The following is a 21,310-nucleotide window of genomic DNA, read 5'->3' as shown; positions in this document are numbered from 1 at the left end:
ACGAGAGAGAGTAGGTAGGGTTTTAACTTCCCTCCAAGCCCTTTTTTTATTCTACACATTATTACTTAAGTCCCTTTTAGTGTGTAAGTGCAACACTATGAGTGCTTTTGATGAAAGATTTTGCACCGTTGTTCCCATTTATGAACAAGTTTCAATCCTCTCTATGAGAGCTAGCTTTACATACCGTACTTGAAATTCACTTTTAATTTTATTGATTGATAATGCTGAACTTGCATCTTCGCAAAGAATAAAGCAAAACTGTCCTTAACTGTCTTATCTTTGGTTGTTGTTTAATTCTATCATCTATTCTCGCATCGTCAAATGTAAATCTCAAATAAAAATTGAATGATTTTATTGTCTCCAAAAATGCAGACTGTTTGGTTGTATTTTCTGAGGAAAAATCCCCATCGGCTTTAGCCATAGGCTACTTTGTGTCTAGTGCTAATTAGCAAATGTTAGCATGCTAGCACGCAAAACTAAGACGGTGAACATGGTAAACATTATACCTGCTAAACAACAGCAGTCATTGTGAGGATTTTAGCAGGCTGGAAGTTTGAGATATAACTCTGAAACAAGACAATGTGTCTTCAGCCATGTTGGCTACTCTGTGAGAATGTAATAAGGCAGAGCAGTGCTTTAAGCTAAATGCTAACTTCAGTATGCTAACATGCTTACAATGGCAATGCTAACATGCTGATGTTTAGGTGTAAAGTTTAGCCTACAACAGCATCATTACAACTAATAAAATTATGTTTGACGTGTGAGCCATGTTGCTAGCATGTCGGAAGAAAGGCACATAAGCAAACAAATAACCTGTTCACCCAGATTTTGAGACATAAGTTCTCTGTGGATCTGTTAAGACAAAAATGTTCACTACTTAACTAACCAAAGTTGGAAAGTTGGTGGTTCCCAACAGTGACAAAGTGTAAATGATAATATAAAAAATCTATATAAGTATTTCAAATGTACTTTGTGAAAGTGGGTTCAATCATTCTAGGAAGCATCAGCTCAGTTTCCGTCACTTTGTGGTAATTCTGTGCACAGAGGGCCTCCCGATACTGACTATCTGCAGCTGTTCATACATGATTATCGTGTACTTGATGTGGTTCATCACCACAATCACACGCATCCTTCCTGTGGAGCTGGGAATTCAACATCATGACTTTAACTTTAGTCAGATGCCTATGAAAATACTGAAATTTTGGTCACACAAACCTTCAAATGCACACACCTCACAAATATTCAACCTCTGTGTTCCTCACCCCCCCCAGGCTTGGTCTCTGGATCTTATTTCTTAGTGACAGGTCCCGGACAGAAGAGGGGAGGACGGCTCCTGGGAAGAGGATGGGGGTGGCGGGTGGTTGAGGACACAGGATCAGCTGCCAGATTGACAGGCTGGGGCTGTCGCTGGGGGCTAAGGTGTAGAGATGTTCAGGGAGTTGGCGTTTGGGCTCAAAAGATAAGCATCAGTGAGAATATGAGAGGCTAGATGGTAATCTTTCACAGGAAGTCAGGCTATACCATTGCAGAAGAAACCACAGGAGAGGCTGACCTTGTGCGCCTGTGCTCTGCCGCATCGCTTTTTGGAAGAGGCCAAGCCTCCAACCCGCTGTAGACAGGAAGATACTATGAAAGTACTGCTTTGTTTAAAAGAAAAGGCAAGTCGGGTCCAGAGTTTATGTGTCGATCACAGAGAAGTCGTCCAAAAACTTTGAATCACCGTCATTTTTGCAACACAGCACCATGGCAACCTGAATAACCAAAATGTGAACTCAAGTCTATAGTTTGGGGATATCTCATTTTCAGTGTTAAAATGAGCTGAAAAATGCTAAAGACATTCTGGAGAGCTGAAAGGAACTGCAGTGTGACTACCAGCAGCATCTTTCACATTACACATTTGCACATTTGACCCATTGTTAATATAAAATATTGAATTCATAATGGTTCCCAAAGTGATTTTGCTTCAGTAACATTTTTTAAGGAAAACTACAGTTTATAATAACTTGGGTTTTATGTTGTAGCACTGCCATCGGTTATATTGGTTATGATAGCATAACCCAGTGGTTCTTAACCTGGGGGTTGCGAGAATGCGGTTGTAGACACAAAAATAGAAAGAAAAATAACTTAAAAATAACTAGACTGACTGCAGTTGTGAATGGGATCACTTTGGGTGGACACTGTAAATACTTTGCACTGTTTAATCCAGTAGGTGGCAGTAATGCTAACTGCTATAAAACAACAAAGAAGAATCAGGCCCCGATCATACAGAAAGCGCTTTGCAGGTTCGAAAATGCGAGGCGCACAGCAATGCCTTTTTTGGTTGAATTTAGAAAAGAGCAAAGCGCTGCGGTTTTTTAATGTTGCTAAGCAACCACCAAATCAGCTGTCCTGTCAGTTTAATCAAAGATTTTAGTGCCAGCGATCTGTAATCTTTGGTTTGCCGCTCATTAATTACTGTCATATTAGCAGAAACTTGATCACAACTCACAGTTTTATGTCTTTGGTTGTTAAAAACATCTGCTTTTAAAAAAAAATAGACAAATGGAGGGGCCACAGTATGGCTGCTTTCAGGGTTCTAAAGAACTGCTCATCCGATTGACTTCACACTTCATACTGCACTCCTTTGGGTGACATGTGACGTCGATTGGTTGAATGGTTGTACACATATACATATACCTACATACAGACAGGTAGACAGAGAGTCTGATGCTGCTGCTACATTGCCATCTACCTGCCAAATGGCACCAAATTTGTCATGGTCACTCATCATCATATCGAGGCATCCACCAAATATGGTTACAATAGCACAAAGCATTCAGCAGATATGACATTTTTTGTAATATAAGCCAGTATTTGATCAAACCTTGAGGGCCAGTTATAGCAAAACTGTATGGAATATAAAAAATTTGAAAAACCAAGTTTTCCTGTTTGGTCCAGAGATGTTCTTTACCAAATATGGTGACAATTAAGATTTGGAGAAGGAGTAGCAAACTAACATACACTGACCTAAAGGATTATTAGGAACACCATACTAATACTGTGTTTGACCCCCTTTCGCCTTCAGAACTGCCTTAATTCTACGTGGCATTGATTCAACAAGGTGCTGAAAGCATTCTTTAGAAATGTTGGTCCATATTGACAGGATAGCATCCTGCAGTTGATCGAGATTTGTGGGATGCACATCCAGGGCACGAAGCTCCCGTTCCACCACATCCCAAAGATGCCCTATTGGGTTGAGATCTGGTGACTGTGGGGGCCATTTTAGTACAGTGAACTCATTGTCATGTTCAAGAAACCAATTTGAAATGATTCGAGCTTTGTGAATTAGTCATCAGAGGATGGGTACATGGTGGCCATAAAGGGATGGACATGGTCAGAAACAATGCTCAGGTAGGCCATGGCATTTAAACAATGCCCAATTGGCACTAAGGGGCCTAAAGTGTGCCAAGAAAACATCCCCCACACCATTACACCACCACCAATAGCCTGCACCATGGTAACAAGGCATGATGGATCCATGTTCTCATTCTGTTTACGCCAAATTCAGACTCTACCATCTGAATGTCTCAACAGAAATCAAGACTCATCAGACCAGGCAACATTTTTCCAGTCTGGAAAACTGTCCAATTTTGGTGAGCTCTTGCAAATTGTAGCCTCTTTTTCCTATTTGTAGTGGAGATGAGTGGTACCCGGTGGGGTCTTCTGCAGTTGTAGCCCATCCGCCTCAAGGTTGTGCGTGTTGTGGCTTCACAAATGCTTTGCTGCATACCTCGGTTGTAACAAGTGGTTATTTCAGTCAAAGTTGCTCTTCTATCAGCTTGAATCAGTCGGCCCATTCTCCTATGACCTCTAGCATCAACAAGGCATTTTCGATGTTTTTCCCTTTTCACACCATTCTTTGTAAACCCTAGAAAAGGTTGTGCGTGAAAATCCCAGTAAGTGAGCAGATTGTGAAATACTCAGACCGGCCCGTCTGGCACCAACAACCATGCCACGCTCAAAATTGCTTAAATCACCTTTCTTTCCCATTCTGACTTTCAGTTTGGAGATTGTCTTGACCAGGACCACACCCCTAAATGCATTGAAGCAACTGCCATGTGATTGGTTGATTAGATAATTGCATTAATGAGAAACTGAACAGGTGTTCCTAATAATCCTTTAGGTGAGTGTATTTAGACAAAATTTTAAATGGTGGACAATCGGTCTAGACACAATGGGCTTATAGGGATAGATTCGTCTGGACCCTCCAAATCTAGCGAAAACATTATTTCTGAAACTTACAGTTCAAAAGTTACAGGTCAAAACTTAAAGTTTGTTGTTATAGTGCCACCATCTGACCAAGTTCCAACAAATCTGAAACTGCACTCCCTTTGGTCTTCAGCAATACCAGTCCTGTACATGATTGTCTGAATGCTCATGTTTGTTGCCCAGTTGGACCTATTTTTAGCGATGGTGCCACGTTTCGAGATTTCAGCATTATAATGGTGACGCAATGTTATCAACACTGATGGCTGGAGCTAAGAATATAAAAACCTAAGCAGTAATAGTTTTCCTTTAACTGTGTAATCTTTGGCCTGTGGGACACAAAAAGTTATTATAAGGTTAGAAAGAAACTGCGTTGGTGAGTGGTGCATACATAGTGTTTGAGGTTACAGTTTTTTAAAGGTTAAAGAATGAGGCTTTAAGCAGAACATCACCCACATTATTTCCTGGACTTGCAGCAAGGTTTTAAATGAAAATGAGGTCTCTAACCTCAGACCTGAGGTCTGACAGACCTGTCATTAAGTGTTTGCACTATAAAATGAAAATATTACACTAAAGTGAAATATCACTTTGAAAGGCTGAGCTTGAATAAAATATTGTCACAAATTAGAATTTGGGTTAACCTTCTTGTTGAAAATTAAGCCAGATGATCTAACGCAAAGAGTAAATGTCATCCTGCTTCCTTTTGCACTTGACAGAGCAGATGTTGAAAAGTCACTATGTTCCTGCTCAAATTAAGAGAAATAACTGTAGCACTGGCAGATTCATTTGGCCCTGATTTACTGAGCAAATGACCTGAGCCTGGTTTTCAGATAAAGTCCAGAAGCTTGCACGTTAAAACTTTGCCATGCTGCAGCATGAAAATAATCTCACAAAAATGTCATGGTTGCGGCTGTTCATCAAACATCAATGGGTTGATGCAGAAAGTTGTTACATGTAAAAAAAAAAATCCATATCACAAACACTGTTTCCACAAAATGTTTTGTGCAGGTTGACATCAAATGTGAAATCAGAGCACAGATGCACAAGAAGAAGCCCTCCACGAAGAAACCTTTTTCTGTCTAAGGCCAGTTATTCACCACACAGGAAGTCATTCTAGGTTACTGCAGTGGGCTGCTTAACACCAACAGTCACACTCGAAGCAGCCCAGGAGTTTTTGTATGTCTGTGGGAGGGAAAGAAAAACTGCAGATCTATTTCTGTAACCAAATACATGCAACTAAAGAAACTGCTGGACACCACTGATGCAGGTGTGCTTGTTGTAAAAGTCTTCTAAAAAGGTAAGTAACAGCCGATTTGTTCACAACTTTTAACCGCTGTATTTGTGAGCGTGTCGAAAAGTCTGTTGTAAAAATAGATGAAAACGACATGTATGGAAATAGAAAGAGACAAGCTTTGAAATGCAGTATTTTCAGCGAGTTGAGAATCGTGCTTTGATTAAACTTCAAGAACAAGTCTCCAGTTGCTCTTAAATTTTAGATTTAATGTAATATATAAACTGCAATGTACCATCATCTCATCTTATATAGAATTGGGGTGTGTGAATTAGGTACTGGGGGCACTTTTAGATAAACCAGGCTTCCGCAACAACATGTGCAAAACTCATCTTTCTAGTTGTACGTAATGCTGATTATACTTTTTCCTCTAAATAACAGTTTAAACATCTTCACTATAGTTAATACTTAAATCTATTGGAAGTGAAATACTGTATACAAATTAAATAGATGCACAAATACCAAACAAATCTAGTGCTAGATTTAAAAAGAACTGCTTAAATACATATGTACTGCCACAAAACAAACTAGCAGGGGACTAATTTAACGTATCAATTATACATATTTCAACACCAACAAGAATATTATCAACAACAGTGTATAAACTTTTATGACAGACGATCCTAATATCTACAGTATGTCCTAATTTGATCCCTGTTGATATTGTTTCACTCCTCAGACAGAGCTCTTTCTTGCTCTCTGCAGTTTATACTTTTCTTGATGCCCGTAGCAAAGCCAGGTCACAAATCCTTAAGTAGTCTGGTGGTTTGAGTTGCCACAAATCCTCTGCACCCAATTTCCATGGGAGCAGAAGTTTATTTTCCAGACTAACTGCTCAACCTAGCTCCATGTATCCAATCTCCATCCCTTTCATATGTCTCATCCAACACCACTTCCTATGGCCCAGTAATCTCTGCAAAGTAGATAGACGGCCCTGCTGAATGTTGGACCACTGTGCCAAATCCAATACAGAGTCTGTTTCTCCCATTTGGGACTGTGAGTTGGTAGCCTCTAATGTCTCCTGGCATTTTCACAATCCTAAATGCTTAAATGTCCTAACTTCTATTTTGGGTAGGTTTCCTTCCTGCTTCCTGTTTTGCTTTCCTTCACAGTAAAAGGGATTCAGATAAAAACATGTCACTCAAAAAGTTATTGATTGGCCCTGACCCTGTTATTCTTTCTCTTCTTACTTCTTTCCCTGAAAACATCATTTTAAAATTGATATTATGTCTTAAAAAGCTAAAATGTTACACAAATGGAGGATATTCAAGAAAGACCCATGTATCATTGCAAATATCTCGTGTTAAAGTCTAGTGTATTGGTCATTTAACCATTCAGTAGCTTCTGTTCATGATTCATGAGCCTTAAATATAGCTGGACATACTGAGTTACCAAATATGACACACAAAAAAACTCAAAACAAGCAAAAATAACATTACACTTTAGTTGATCCCCAGGATAAACATAGATAAACATTTCTGTGCTTTGACACAACTCTGGAAGCTGCATTCACATTAGTATTTGGTAGGTTGAAGATACACTTTGTAAAGAGGAAGTGGTTAAATCAGTACTGGTCTCCCTACTTACAGACACTTCTAATGAATACCAAGGTGCTACACCTGCTTGAATTAAATGCAGCATTTGCTACTGTTGCTCTGTATGCATGTGGGTTATTACTTCCTGAATTGATACCTAGTCTTGTGTGCAGGATTTATAACTCTTTTACTCTACTGATAGCTTTGTATCTTTAAATTAATGTGCTGTTTGTCTCATAATTAGCATCTTTCTTCTACACTCTTCTGATGACACCCAACTGTACCGCAACTGATAATATTAACATTGTATTCATTGGCTGCACCATTCTGTTAAAGCAAAATTATTTATTATTTGCTGAAGAGCAGCCACTGTGACCACAAGAGAGAAATACGAGATAGTGGTACTGTACAAGCTACAATGCAGTGTAAAAGTGATGTCAGTTACACTGTACTTTATACAAACCTTTACTTTGTATAAAGATGACGTTCAAAAGTTACAAAGAAGCACTTTAAGTACTGAATAACAAATATGTATACAATTAAATGTAGATAAAACTCAAACACCACAAATGACAAACCAATCCTTGTATCTTTAGTGACACTCTTCACCACTAGCACAGTATAACCAATTATAAAATCAATATAAATTATATTGATTACTTATGAGGTCCAGAAGTGATAATGGCAGGAATACGGCAGTGTATTACTGCTACGCCGGAATAAGAAAAACATATCAGTATCACCGTATAATGTGAAATGTTTGTTGTTCTAACAAGATGTTTTCACATTGTTACAAGATATTTTCACATTAATATGACAAACAAGCTTATCACATTATAACAAGAAACTTTTCTCTTTATAACACTATACTATCTATCTTGTTATTGCATAAAACATTTATAGTTATATTTATAAACACTTATATATATATATATATGTTATAATATATATTATAACACTATAATATGATCACTTGTTATAACATGAAAGGTTTCACATCAAATGGTATATTATTATAACAAAAGTTTCTTGTTTTAAACCTGAGTTATCACATTGTAATGTGAAACATTTTATGTTAAAACAACAATAACTTGAAAATATCATGTTATAACTTGAAAAAGCACCTAGTTATAACAATATTTTTTTTGCGTTATAATGTGATTCTGACCCGTTTTTGTGGCATGGCGTGGCAGCAATACGACACTCAATAAACAGGAGAAGCAGTTCTAATATAGACATAAATCTATAACATTAGAATGATCTAATGATAATCCTGGAGGCTCAGTTAATAAAGGTTATTTAATTCACACATTTCCTTGTTTAAGCAGCAGCTGTCCTGTTTGAACCAGGAAGATCTTTTCACAGCCAAGGCACTTATGTTAAAAACATTTTACAAATCTGTTAGTATTTAAAAAATGCAATTCAAATTAAATTCAGATACAATTTCTTTCCACTGAATGTAAAAAAATGCCTTGGGTCAACAAACTGAGGAGAAGAGTGAGCTCTGTTTAATTGTAAATATGACCTCAGTCTTCTGCATGTGCAACTGTTGAGAAAGAAAAGTCCAAGGACGAATTTTGTTGGAAGGCCACATTCTTTAGCAGAACACCAAACTAATGATGTTTTTTTTATTTTTGTTTCGCCCCCTCGTTAGCTGCAGAGAGAGAGAACAGCCATGAGTCTGCTGTGATAATGGTGAGTTATGGTGCCCGTATCCACAGCATTTCCCTGACGGTTCCACATGAATGTTCCTGGGGGGAACTTTGGGAGTTTGCAGCCTCCTGTGTAATTCCCGTTTAGCACAGAAACAAGTGAGAGTGAAATTCTGTATTGTCATTGTTAGTCCACAGTAAGAAACAACTCAGAGCAGACCAGAACCATACTCTGTACATACTCTGTACTGTACTATACTCTTACTATAATTTCGGACTGTTGAAATGTTTTGTTTGCATTAGTGTTCATTTTGAAGTTAAATTATGAAATATGTTTCACTTGAATTAGTCTTACTAATTAATACAATGATCAGCACATTTGATTAATAACATTTTAATGCCATTTGAACACATCTATTATAGGTTTTAAAAAATCTAAAAAGCTGTAAAACACAGAAACCACATTCCTGTCTCAAGAAAATGAAAATAGTTGTTTTTCAATTCAAATAAATGTCATATTGAGGTTATGAATATTAGGCACATATTTACAGTACACTCAGCCCTGACAGTGAAATAGCAAAATTAAAGACATTAATGGGATCTTAATCCACACACACACATAAATAACATTTATGTGTGTGTGTGACGTTAACATCCCTTTTTGGTTGATACCCTGTACCCCTCTAAAGACAGGAAAGTATGCCTGTTCCATCTGCAGTCTCTAAATAGAAAGATGAGCACACAGGGCAAGAATGTGTTCAATTTGAGTGTACAAGGGCTGAGAGATGTTTTTATTAAATTGTTAAATCTTCAACAATGTACTGTAACAGGCATTGTTGATACATGAAAGTGACCTTGGCCTTCAAGTTATAAGTGCCCTTTGCAAAAAAATGTGATTAATGTCCACATAAAGGAGACTAAACTAGGAACAGTTGTTTTAAACATTGCAATTTTTGGTGAAGTTATGTAAAAGAAAAATGTAGACATTGTTCAGCTCTTCTGGGTAGCCTGAGTCACACTTGTCCAACCACCTCTTGCAATATAAGAACCTGAACGTGTTATATTTTGAAAAGACAATTTCCCCCAACATTTCTTTTCTGAATAATTAATTAACTTATTCAGCTACATAGACTGGATAAATATGCAAAGTACACATATGCAAACATGTGTTTTTTGTATGAATCATTGTCTTTCAAAGGAAACTCTTCGGGTTCAAACATGTAACCTGGGCTTCCAAAGACAGACATTTTCTGCCTTAGGCAAAATGTTTGTGGTGTTGAATACGTGCCTGGAGGTGATGCCGCAACTGCTAGACAAAAACATAAATTTTCTTTTAGGAAATGCCAATCTGCACTCTTTATTACAACAGAACCATTTCTGATGTGGAGCACACAGATTTTAAATTGAATGGGACAAGCAGGTTTGATTGGCCATGATTGATGCACCCACTGATAATGTAGGCATCCTAATCTCACCCTTTTTACCAGTTTTGCCACAGGTGCACAACAATACCAGACACAGTCAGAATGCCCTTTGCCAAATGTGTCATTAATTCACAGAAACAGACTATGTTTATTATTGAACACTGTGTCACAGACAGACTGAGTATAAATGTGTGTGTGTGTGTGTGGGGTGGGGGTTAGTGTCTGTAAAGAGTGAAGCAGTAGGTTATGTTGCAACACCTCATAGTTACTTCCTGTGTTTAGCATTGTTGTATATGAGTATATAATTAACACTAGCTGTTTACTCAAAAGTTGTTGCAGGCTTTACTGGGAGTATTTACTACAGTGTTAAAATAAATTAAGATTGCCATTTCAGATTTTGTAGTATTGTTTATGGTATTGTATATATGTGATGTAATGACTTTGACAATAAGATTGAGTCTCAGACATCTGAGCACAAATATGCAGTATTTTAGTCCCAGGTTTATGAAGTGTATCTGTTTTACACTTAGTATTTCCAGTTTGAAGAAAATGCAATGTTTTGTCCACAGGACCGCAGCAAGACAGACAGAAACAGAAACCAAAGACGCATTAACCACAACAACGTCGATGAGTCTGAGTACGATGTGGTGGATGACCAGGAGGAAGTCCTGAATGTGCGCATACTTCCTGCAAGGCCCATAAATGATGAGAGAGAGTATGCAGGTATTCAGTCACATTCACACAGTTCTTATTTCATGTTGTTTTCAATTTCCATTTCAATTTAGGATACTTAGATTTTAGCGTTGATTTTGTTTCATTTTGTCCACATAAATGTTCTGTTTAAGTTAAGTTTTGTGGTTTAAGGATTTTTTTTCAAATTTGTTTAAAAAAAGACATGTATTAGTTAAGGCTCCAGACTAACTTTTTACATTGGTGGCAGTGGTGCGCCTAACTTTTTCATTTAGGTGCACCAGCACATAATTTAGGTGCTATTTGGTCACTATTTGTCAGTCTATTTGTCAGTTCTCATAAGCATAGTCTGTGTAGCCATCAGTTATGACTCATATGTATGTCAGATTCGCAATTTGAACAAACATTTTTTTTTATCGGCTGGGTACAGGCAGTGTCATTGACATTTAACCCATTCTTTGGATGATCTGGTACTTAAATGTAGTAAAAGGTAACTGTTTTTTCACTATATTTTAAACAGTGTTAAAGTTTCTTATAATTTCTGACTCCTTACTGCTTCGGTTTGCCGCTGCCTGTTGTGAAACGCTGCAGGGAGAGGGGCTGCTGTTGGCCATGCTCCTGTCACAGCACAGGATGTGTTTCTAGGAGAAATGGTGCTTTTTTAACATTTTAGTTTAGTATGTTAATGCTCTGACAGCAAAAGCACTGTTCCATACTGGCCGCACTATTTTACAATGCATAATGCTGGATGTTTTACCATATCTGAGCCACGTAAACTGGACAAGTCATTCTCTCAAAATGGTATATGCTTTGGCCTATTTGTATGTGGTAGGCTCTGGCTGTGACTTTGGCTCGGAGTCAGATGAGGCCATGTCCACCAAAGATGTTGGGTCAGGATTATTATCCCTGGGCATCTCATTGACATAATGCATTCCCTGGCTCCTAACCCTAACCTTAACCCAACTGTAACCCTCAAAAAGCAGTCTCCACCTGTCACAACCTAAATTTATGTCCCCACGGTGTGCATTCAGGTTAAAGTCCCCACCAGGATATAAGAACATAAACACACACATACAGTAGATACATAATCTACATAAAGTCCTGCTATACACTGACAAAATAGTCATATATGTGTGTGTGTGTGTGTATATGTGTGTGTATATGTGTGTGTATGTCTATGTATAATAATGAACTGTAAAGTAGTGTATTGTGCACTTTTAATTTAAATGTACTGCTATACACTAAGTGCAATAAGTTTGCAAACAGCATGCAAACACTTTAAACAAATGTGCTTTTTACCAGCAGTATTCCGTTTACACTGTAGCAACTTGAACGTTAATGTTATCAAATCAAATATTAAACCAAAGCTATTTGCCACTGCCAGGGCATTACCTTTTATCTAGCTTGTTAATACTAGTTGCCATCAGAGTCCAGAGCCACAATCATATCATGACAGGAACCTTCTGAGCAACAGGTTAACATATATAAATCTGTTTTATAGTTTTGCAGCATAAACAGTCTATGTTCAGTAGCAAGTGTCCCTGTTAGAGTGAGGTGAAGTGGTCGAGCACAAGGCATAGTGACAAGCAGTGGTCGAGCACATGCCCACTGCTGAAATTGTGCGTGACACGCAGCACAAATCATTGGAAGAGAGTCTGATCCTCGCTGTTTGCATGCAGTGTGTATCTATCCACTTTGCTATGGCATTTAATTGTTCGTTTGTCTTGCTTTTGTTTATCTACTTCTCCCACACTCTGCATCCAATGTAGTCTGCTGGCTGTATTGACTGTATGTGTATTCAGAGCCAGTGAGCAAAATAATAATAATAAAAATTAAAACTGCATTAACGTGAGATAACATAATTGTCAACGTTTATTAATTAATGTGTTAACTTGCCCAGCCCAAATATATATAAAAATATGTACATGTTAAATATAATAAGTGTGACCAATGAAAATGTTCAGTCGCTTTTGTGTGAGCCTTGACAACTGCTTACAGGGAAGCTGAGAGAACAACACAAAACTGTCATCTTTGTCGCTTAGTGGGCTGATCATTCTGTCTGTCTGTAAGAGTGAATCTAACCCTTGATGTGTGTCCCCACTTGTCTTACTCTTTTTACACGTCTGCCTTAAATGTATTAAAATATAGCATATACAACAAAAAAACTATATAAAAAATCTAAGAATTAACTCTTAAACTTGTCCAAACATCAACTTGTGAAGTGTTTGTACGGATGACACAATGAGGGTGAGTATATTTTACTTTCCTACACAGAAAAGCTCTGACAAATATATAATTAGAATGAAGTTGAATGAAATAACAGCTCCACCGCAAAACTGTGGTGAGAATGAAAGCAGTGTGGATCTGAGAGAGAGCTCATGCTGAGTGAGCACGATCTGCTAGTGGGTCTCCAGGGCCATCTGTTGGCTGAGTCAGACTGCGAGAGATTACAATTATCCAGGAGCTGAAGGGGGAGAGAGGAAAGCATGTAGTGTGAATAGACTCCCTTACTCTCCTGCATAGATGTGGCCCACAGCAAGGGGCCTCACAGCTGCGCGTCTACAACTTTATACTGAATGTGGCTTTTAAATTTGTTCACACTTGGAGTGTTCTCCGTCTGTAATCAATACAGTCTGCTGCTGTTGCAATGCACTGCTGGGACTGGCAACGACCGAGCTACAAGAATGATACGAACTCAAAGAGTGTTTTAACTGTCAACTAACACTTGAACTACTGAAACTACTGTCATTACTGCTGATAAAACTGTGGGCATCACAGCTACTTTTGTTTTCAAGACAGGGATCTTCCAAGGTCATCATCGGCTCAGAGCCTTTCATCAATGTCCGCTGTAAGGTTTCTGTTTTGTTTTCTTTAAATGAATGCGTCATTACAACTGAACTACTGTAAACGTCATCTTACATTTTATGTGCTGTGTTTTTCTCTCCACTCCATCAGGGGAACTCCAGCATCCTACCTAGAGAAATCCCACTTACATCAGGTAAAGACACAAAACTCGCCAGAATATGATTTTTAATTATTGTGATAAAGATATTCTGTAGAAGTAGTCGTGGAACAAATCAAGTGCAACGATAAGACATTCTTAAGTTAAATACATGAGCAATCCAACACACAGTTGTTTAATTCAGTACACTCAGGGCTTTTGCTGCTACAGCCTTACTTGGCCTGGTACCAGTAGGTTATGGTGGCTAATAATAGCTGACGTTAGCAAACTGTGTAAAAGACATTACTGAGTCAGTTCATTGACTTTATGACTTTTCTCTACTTGGCCACAGGCTCAGCAAAAGTTACACAGGGTCACTTAACCTGCATTATTTAAGATTTGACATTAAATTAAATGGCTCTGCGGGATGTGACAGGGTCGCTCATAGTGCTGAAAACATGAATTATCACCCACCCCTGCAGAGCGTTTTAGTCTCTTTTAGCTCATTGTATTGTTTTTACAGCATATTTAATGCATGGTTTAGTCTTTTCAACCTTGGTGGGCAGTTTTCAGTAAATGGCCCTGATAAATCCCCTGTACACTACAGTAAAGGAGGCAGAGTGTTAAGTTTGCATCTAGCTAGTAAACACAAGCATCTACCAGTTAAAGACCCAGATATTTGTCTCAATTCAGGCTGTATGCACACATAAACATAAATTAAAAAATTAATTAATTAATTAACATAAATTAATTATTTCCCTATGCCTACTTGGTTGGACTTTGTCACCTTGTCAAGACTGCAACACCAGAATATCCATCCATCCATCTTCATCCGCTTATCCGGGGTCGGGTCGCGGGACACCAGAAAATAAATAATGAAAATGCTTATGTCACACATTTATTTATCTAGCAATATCACCAGTTCTGCTGAATCCTTAATTGTCTCAACTAGCAGAAATTATATACTTAATTGAAATAAAAGCATAATCCAGGCTCAGATTGCAAAAATAACCAGACTGCATCTCACACATACAGAGAACTTTCACTATCTGCTTTTAAACTGCCAACATAACATTAGTAAAATGGTAAAGTCAGAAAGTAAGGCTACATGATAACAAAATATAAGGCTGATCATGAAAGACAGTCTGCTTTAGCTGAGCATAATCAGTAAATTATTTCTTTACTTCCTTCAGTTCGCGTGAGCCGGTGGCGTCCAATGCACAATCAAGGCAGATATACGGAACAATAAAATGAGAAAAATAACTACTGTACACTCAGTTGATAACGAAGAACATCAGATTTTTATAGCATAAATGCTGTGTGTCAGTTTAATTTATCAAGGGTCCGTGCATCATCTCAAAATGTAAGAGCTTTCATTATCAAAAATATGTCTTTTAAAGACATTTTTTGTCCTTAAATTTTTTAAATTTAATTTAAGACTTTTTAAGGGTCCACTGATACACTGTCAGTTGTTCCTGACACAAGTGTTAAAAAGCGAGTGAATGTTGGACTTAACATTTGTCAGGTGGCCATAAACACTACTCCAATATATTGCTTATGTTACGATGTGTCTGCCTGATGTGAAAAAAAGGCAGCTGTTTGCTAATGTGGTGTCCGAACAATAATGCTGCGATGATGTGTTGAGAAGAAATCCGCTTGACACTGTTCTTGATCATAAAAGTTTACTAATCCTCTATCCAGCTGCTACAGTGCTATGTTAAACTGTTATGCATCAAATGCACATATGTTATACACCACACTAACAAACAACAAAGAGATGGTGGCAGCTATTTGTCAGCTTGTTTCAATTAGATGAATGCAGCTTAAAGAAAAAGAAGTAACACCACAATAAAACATTTTTTTAAATATAATGAGTGTCTATATTAAAAATCACCAAAATGGGAAATTCAAGTTTTTTTAACAGTGTTACAGCTCCTGACCTCAATATATTTGGGACCATGTAATTCTTTAGATGATGTTTTTTAAGTCAGTTGTGGGAACGCATATTTCAGCTAAAAATAGTAAAGTAACATGTAACTAAAGCCTTGTAGTTTACTAAAACATGTCAAATTTCCCTCTGAGACCAAGTACCACAACCTCGAAAATGTATTTAGGAGCATTACTTCAGTAGGTTTACACTTTACAAAGTTACTTTTCTGCATTATTTTTTTTTCAAACACAGGGCCTGCTGTCAACAGAGACCTGAAGCCCGGTAGAAGAAAGACCAGATTACGTAAGACAACTCAGAAAAATTACCTTTCTCACTTTCATCACACTGACCTCAGAAGCATCCCAGCATTTTCACATGTTGCTCTTACAGATAAGAGGTTACCACCTGTACAGCCGGAAGCCCAGGTAAACAGCTTGGTGTACTGTAGACTCTGTCTTTGTGTCAATAAATTGTGTTGATTGCAACTCATAAAACAGATTATCACTTTTCTCTCTTTCTAATATCACAGCCCTCACACAGGTAATTTGCCCAACTATCATTCAAGTTATTCATTGTTAGAGTTTAAATAAGTTATGAATGGACTTACAGCTGAAGCCTGTGCTCTTCCAGGCGCTCTCCATCACCTCCACCGTTGACCTTGCCATTAGCGAATAACTTCCCCAGACTAGCTCTACACGAACCCTGCAGGAGAGAGTGAGTATCGTTTTACTCTTCCACTCTAATTTAGACAGGAAGCAAGTAGACAGACCGTCTGTTGTCACAGTGAGCGTCTGTCCTGTTGTTGTTGATGTGACCCTTTTTTCTATGTGGATTTTGTGTAGCAGATCAACTACTTTACTAATTAAATCTTTAAGCTACATGCATTTGGGAGAACAGGAAAAACAATAAAAAAAATAAATCAAGTTAATTAATAACTCGATCATTAAATTCACTAGTCTTTTAGGAAGGTTTGAGTTCTCTTTGAAAGACTGTGGGATTAACTTAATTTCACTGGGCAATAGTGAGTGACAACAGTGATATGCTAACTTTAGAAAAAAATTTAAATTGTTAATGTACTTTAGGCGAGGAACAAAAGAAACTTAAAGAAAGACATCTAAGAAAAACTAAGTTAAACTAAAACAAAGTTGCTTGAGTTCAGGTTGAGCTTTTATAATTGCTATTCATGTTTTCCTGACCCTAGTGAATTTAAGTTGAACAAGCAAAATTCACATACGCTCAAACATCACTATGGCCACGCAATCGTGATTCAAGACATAAAATAGCATAATGGCTACTTAAACAATCAGACAACACATGGTTTAAACAGCAGTTCTTATTATATCACTTAATCATTTAACATGACATTCCTGACTAATCAGCTGTTGAGATTATTCTTTATACTTATACTTACACAGATCATAACTGCAATGCTTGCAGAGATTTCTGTCGGCTGGTAAATCTATGGTATTTTGGCCACATGGTAAATTATGTTAAATCTGTATATTCATAGGGGGTTGGACAATTCATCCAAGGCTGAAAACAAAGGATTTCACAGTTGTGTTTCTCAGGCATCTGGCAGGCTTATCTTAGGCCTGTGCCTTGCTTCGTTAGCTTGACAAGACATATAGTATCTCAGGGATGAAAAGTTCTTGTGTCCTGTCTGGCAAGTATTCAATTGAGACCTTCACTGTAGGAGAGGGGAAGGAGCCAGTTACCAGATCCGAAGGTGTTTATTCAAACTACCCCCCATGGAATTCCACAGAGTTCCACAACAGTTCTGCATTGTGATCACTACAGTTGGAAAGTAAAAGACAGTTTATACAGTGTGGCAGTGACACCATCTGCTGGTTAGAAAGATAGTGACAGAAAAAGTGTGATGGTTTCTTTAATAAAGCATTTATTTATGTATAAATGATGCCGCTTTTTCATTTCAGTGGACAGAGAGCAACTAAAAAAGTGAGTAAGTTAAACGTGCATCATTATTTCAATCATAGCTAAGAAATAATGTGTTCCCTTTTTTTCCCCTTATGTTTTTACTCAAGTACAATATTTAAGTACAATTGTGGGGTACTTGTACTTTACCTGAGTATTTCCAGTTTATGCTACTTGTACTTTTTTTTACTTCACTACATTTATTTAAGAGCTTTAGTAACTAGTTTCAGATTCATATTATTAATACAGAATTAAAATAAATAATAATAAATAAATTAACTATTAAATTATGATGTGTTATTATGGATAAAGGTATCCAGTAAAAATATAATCAAAAATATTCTGAAATTGCCCATTCAGCATGATGAGTATTTTTACCTTTGTACTTTTACTTAAGTAGGATTTTGAGTGGAGGACTTTTACTTGTAACAGAGTATTTTTACACTGTTTCATTACTACTTTTACTTAAGTAAAAGATCTGAATACTTCCTCCACGACTTATTGTTGATTGGATCTCTCACTTCTGAATGTGCTACTTTGTTTTATTAATTCTACCTATTTCATTATTTTATTACTATGTAATATTTTATTATATATAACATTATTTTATTTCCTGCACTGTGTCTTGTAATACTTGTGTCTAGTTCTGTTTTCTACTGCTCCCATGTACCAATCCTTTCTCTAATGTTAATTATAGCTTACAGGCCTGCTATTTTTCATTATCATTTTGTATATATTATTTAATCTACATAATTAAACCTGCAACCTAACTAGAAAGGACTTCTTAACTGTGCTGTCATGTTGTTTTTATGTAATTGTCTTTTTAATACTAATAGGCAGAATTCAGTTCACATACCAAAGGTAAGTGCAAAATAACTGTGAAAATAACATTTTGGTTAAAAACGTCTTAATACTTGTAATAACTTTGAATGTGTTTTTAGGTCTACAGAGTGTTGAAAGTGTTTCAGCCGTTCATAACAATCAAAGACATTCTTTGGATTTGGAGACTCACGATATAGAAAAAAGGTGCGCTTTTCATTTCTCAGGCTTTACAGGACAATTATGTCATGTTATGTCATGTATGATTTACATGTGCTCTTTCCTCCATTATTTAGATCACAACAAAATCTAGGTAAGTAATTTTACAAAACCTGAGTATCATTGTACAGTTATTGATTAAATAAGTCAGCATTATCGTCTACTTATAGAAAGGGTGTCATCAAAACGTCATCACCATGAGTGGCCACAAACCAAAGAAGATTTTGACCAACATGACTTTGTTCCAATGGAAAAGCCTCAACAGGTATATTTACTGCCACTTAGGAAAGATTAAAGAAATATGTATGTATGTATAAATAGTGTATAGGTGTAATGTCATTATTCACTGAACTCTACAGACCAACTGTGAAGAAGACTGGTATGTTGGGGCTTGTAATCGAGCAGATGCTGAACACGCTTTACACCTGGTGAACAAGGTATATCTCTTCTAATATGAAATTAATCCAAAAATGATTTGAATATGTCTAAAGCTAAACTTCTTTTGTTGCTCACATTAACCACATTAGGATGGGGCCTTTTTGGTACGAGACTGCTCTATCAACTCCAACAGCGAACCCTTTGTATTGGCTGTGTATCACGAGAAGAAGGTTTACAATGTAAAGATTCGGTTCATGGAGAGCACCAGCAAATACGTCCTTGGTACAAGACAACGATCAACTGATGTGAGTGAGACAAACCTGAAAAGATAGTCAACGAACATTGTCTTCAGCATTATATTTACTGTAGCTTGCGTCTTATTTCTCCTCAGATGTTTGACTCTGTGGCAGATATCATCAAGTTCCACTCCATTTTCCCAATAATACTCATCAGCGGGAGAAATATGACTGGAAGCAGATACCCAGAAAACTGTGTGCTGACATGTCCAATAACGAGAAGGGATGTTGACCAGCTGCTGCAATAACACATGCATCAGTCCAGCAAACATAACCTGTTGAATGTTTCTATCATTACTGCATGTAACCCAATACATCCACCGCAGCTGACAATGTGTATACAGTTTGTTAAAGTGTTTGCTTGTGTCAATAAAAAAATGTGTTTCATCTAAGTCTGCAACTGACTTTTATTGTCATTATCAATTATCTGTTCATTATTTTTTTATTAATCTTAACCCATCACAGTTTCCTAGCACAAGGTGATGTCTTCATATTGCATTTTTTCATGTACCAACAGTCCAAAAAAAAAAATTATCGCTTTACAATGATGCAAAGCAGAGAGAAGCAACAAACTCGCTTATGGGAAGATGGAAGGAGAAAATATTTGTCATTTTTGCTTGATAACACAAGTAGTAGGTAGAGGTCTGAACTCTAAAAATTTGATGACTGTACTTTAACACAAAAGTACAGTAACAAAACACTCAACCGGTGTTCTGACGATCTATGCTGCCCTGTCGAAAAATGCTACCTTATGTGTTACCTTTTCCAATCCCATAAAGTTGTAACTCTCACAGTATTATGACATATTCTTTGATTATATTATAATATCATTTCAGGGGTAGCGTATTCTGATATATATATATAATATCTCCTATCAAATTATGCTCCCATTACAGAAAATCATTTTATATTGCACCACTTCTCACTCCATGTGTACTGTACGGAGCTGGGGAGCATGTTGAAATACTATATGATGCCATCTCTATATAAGATATCAGGTCTAGCCTAATCTGATAATTAATTTTTTTTTTTTTGATGTTACTGCCGATCAGCCACTTTCTCGATGGCATTCCCAACAGCAAGGTTGCACAGATTTATGGGTGTGGAAACAAACCACGCTTGTGAGTCATGCGCAGAACATATTAAGTATTGTTATTGTGTTAATGTTAATTAGTATTAACATAGTATGAACAGCACTGAAATAGAGAATGGTTAATAAATAAATAATAAGTGGAAACAGGTGACTGATTAGAGACAGAGTTACTGGGTTATTGCACAAGAATTGTTCCTGACACTGTGAGTCAGAAATCAGCTGTTCATCAGAGTGATGGCTTGTGGGAAGAAACTGCTTCTGTGTCTGTTGGTTTTGGCGTACAGTGCTCTGTAGTGCCTACCAGAGGGGAGGAGCTGGAACAGGTTGTGTCCGGGGTGAGATGGACCTGCGGTGATGTTTCCTGCCCGTTTCCTGACTCTGGAAATGTATAAGTCCTGAATGGAGGGCAGGTTGGCACCAATAATTTTTTCTGCAGTTCTGACTGTCCGTTGTAGTCTGCTCCTGTCCTTTTTGGTGGCAGATCCAAACCAGACAGTGATGGAGGTGCAGAGGACAGACTGGGTGATGGCTGTGTAGAAGTGGATCAGCAGCTCCTTAGGCAGGTTGAGCTTCCTGAGCTGACACAGGAAGTAGATCCTCTGCTGGGACTTCTTGATGATCGTTTCCGTGTTGGGCTCCCACTTCAGGTCCTGGGATATAGTGGATCCCAGAAACCTGAAGCATTCCACAGCAGACACAGGGCTTTTGAGTATGGTGATGGGGGGCAGAGTGGGGGGGCTCCTCCTGAAGTCCACGGTCATCTCCACAGTTTTGAGCGTGTTAAGCTCCAGGTTGTTCTGAACACACCAGAGAGCCAGCTGATCAACCTCCTGTCTGTAGGCCGACTCCTCACCGTCCCAGATGA

General features: G+C 37.6%; 1 protein-coding gene across 1 annotated transcript; it reads left to right on the top strand.

Moving 5' to 3' along the window:
* The first annotated feature begins 5,355 nt into the window (after window positions 1-5,355).
* LOC119889187 (cytokine-dependent hematopoietic cell linker) lies at window positions 5,356-19,744 on the top strand. Its single transcript, XM_038700100.1, has 17 exons — window positions 5,356-5,542; window positions 8,726-8,766; window positions 10,717-10,870; window positions 13,633-13,685; window positions 13,793-13,835; window positions 15,961-16,011; window positions 16,099-16,133; window positions 16,238-16,248; window positions 16,339-16,422; window positions 17,643-17,664; window positions 18,477-18,501; window positions 18,582-18,666; window positions 18,756-18,772; window positions 18,849-18,943; window positions 19,038-19,115; window positions 19,206-19,361; window positions 19,448-19,744. The coding sequence occupies exons 2-17, from the start codon at window positions 8,764-8,766 to the stop codon at window positions 19,598-19,600; spliced, it is 1,065 nt and encodes a 354-aa protein (XP_038556028.1). The 5' UTR covers window positions 5,356-5,542; window positions 8,726-8,763; the 3' UTR covers window positions 19,601-19,744.
* The last annotated feature ends 1,566 nt before the right edge of the window (window positions 19,745-21,310 follow it).

Source organism: Micropterus salmoides, unplaced genomic scaffold (assembly GCF_014851395.1).
Source record: "Micropterus salmoides isolate LMB-PRFRI ecotype aquatic unplaced genomic scaffold, ASM1485139v1 Ms_hic_scaffold_5, whole genome shotgun sequence".
Taxonomy (NCBI): domain Eukaryota; kingdom Metazoa; phylum Chordata; class Actinopteri; order Centrarchiformes; family Centrarchidae; genus Micropterus; species Micropterus salmoides.
The sequence above is the reverse complement of the archived record's forward strand: the minus strand, read 5'-3'. Positions and strand labels throughout refer to the sequence as shown.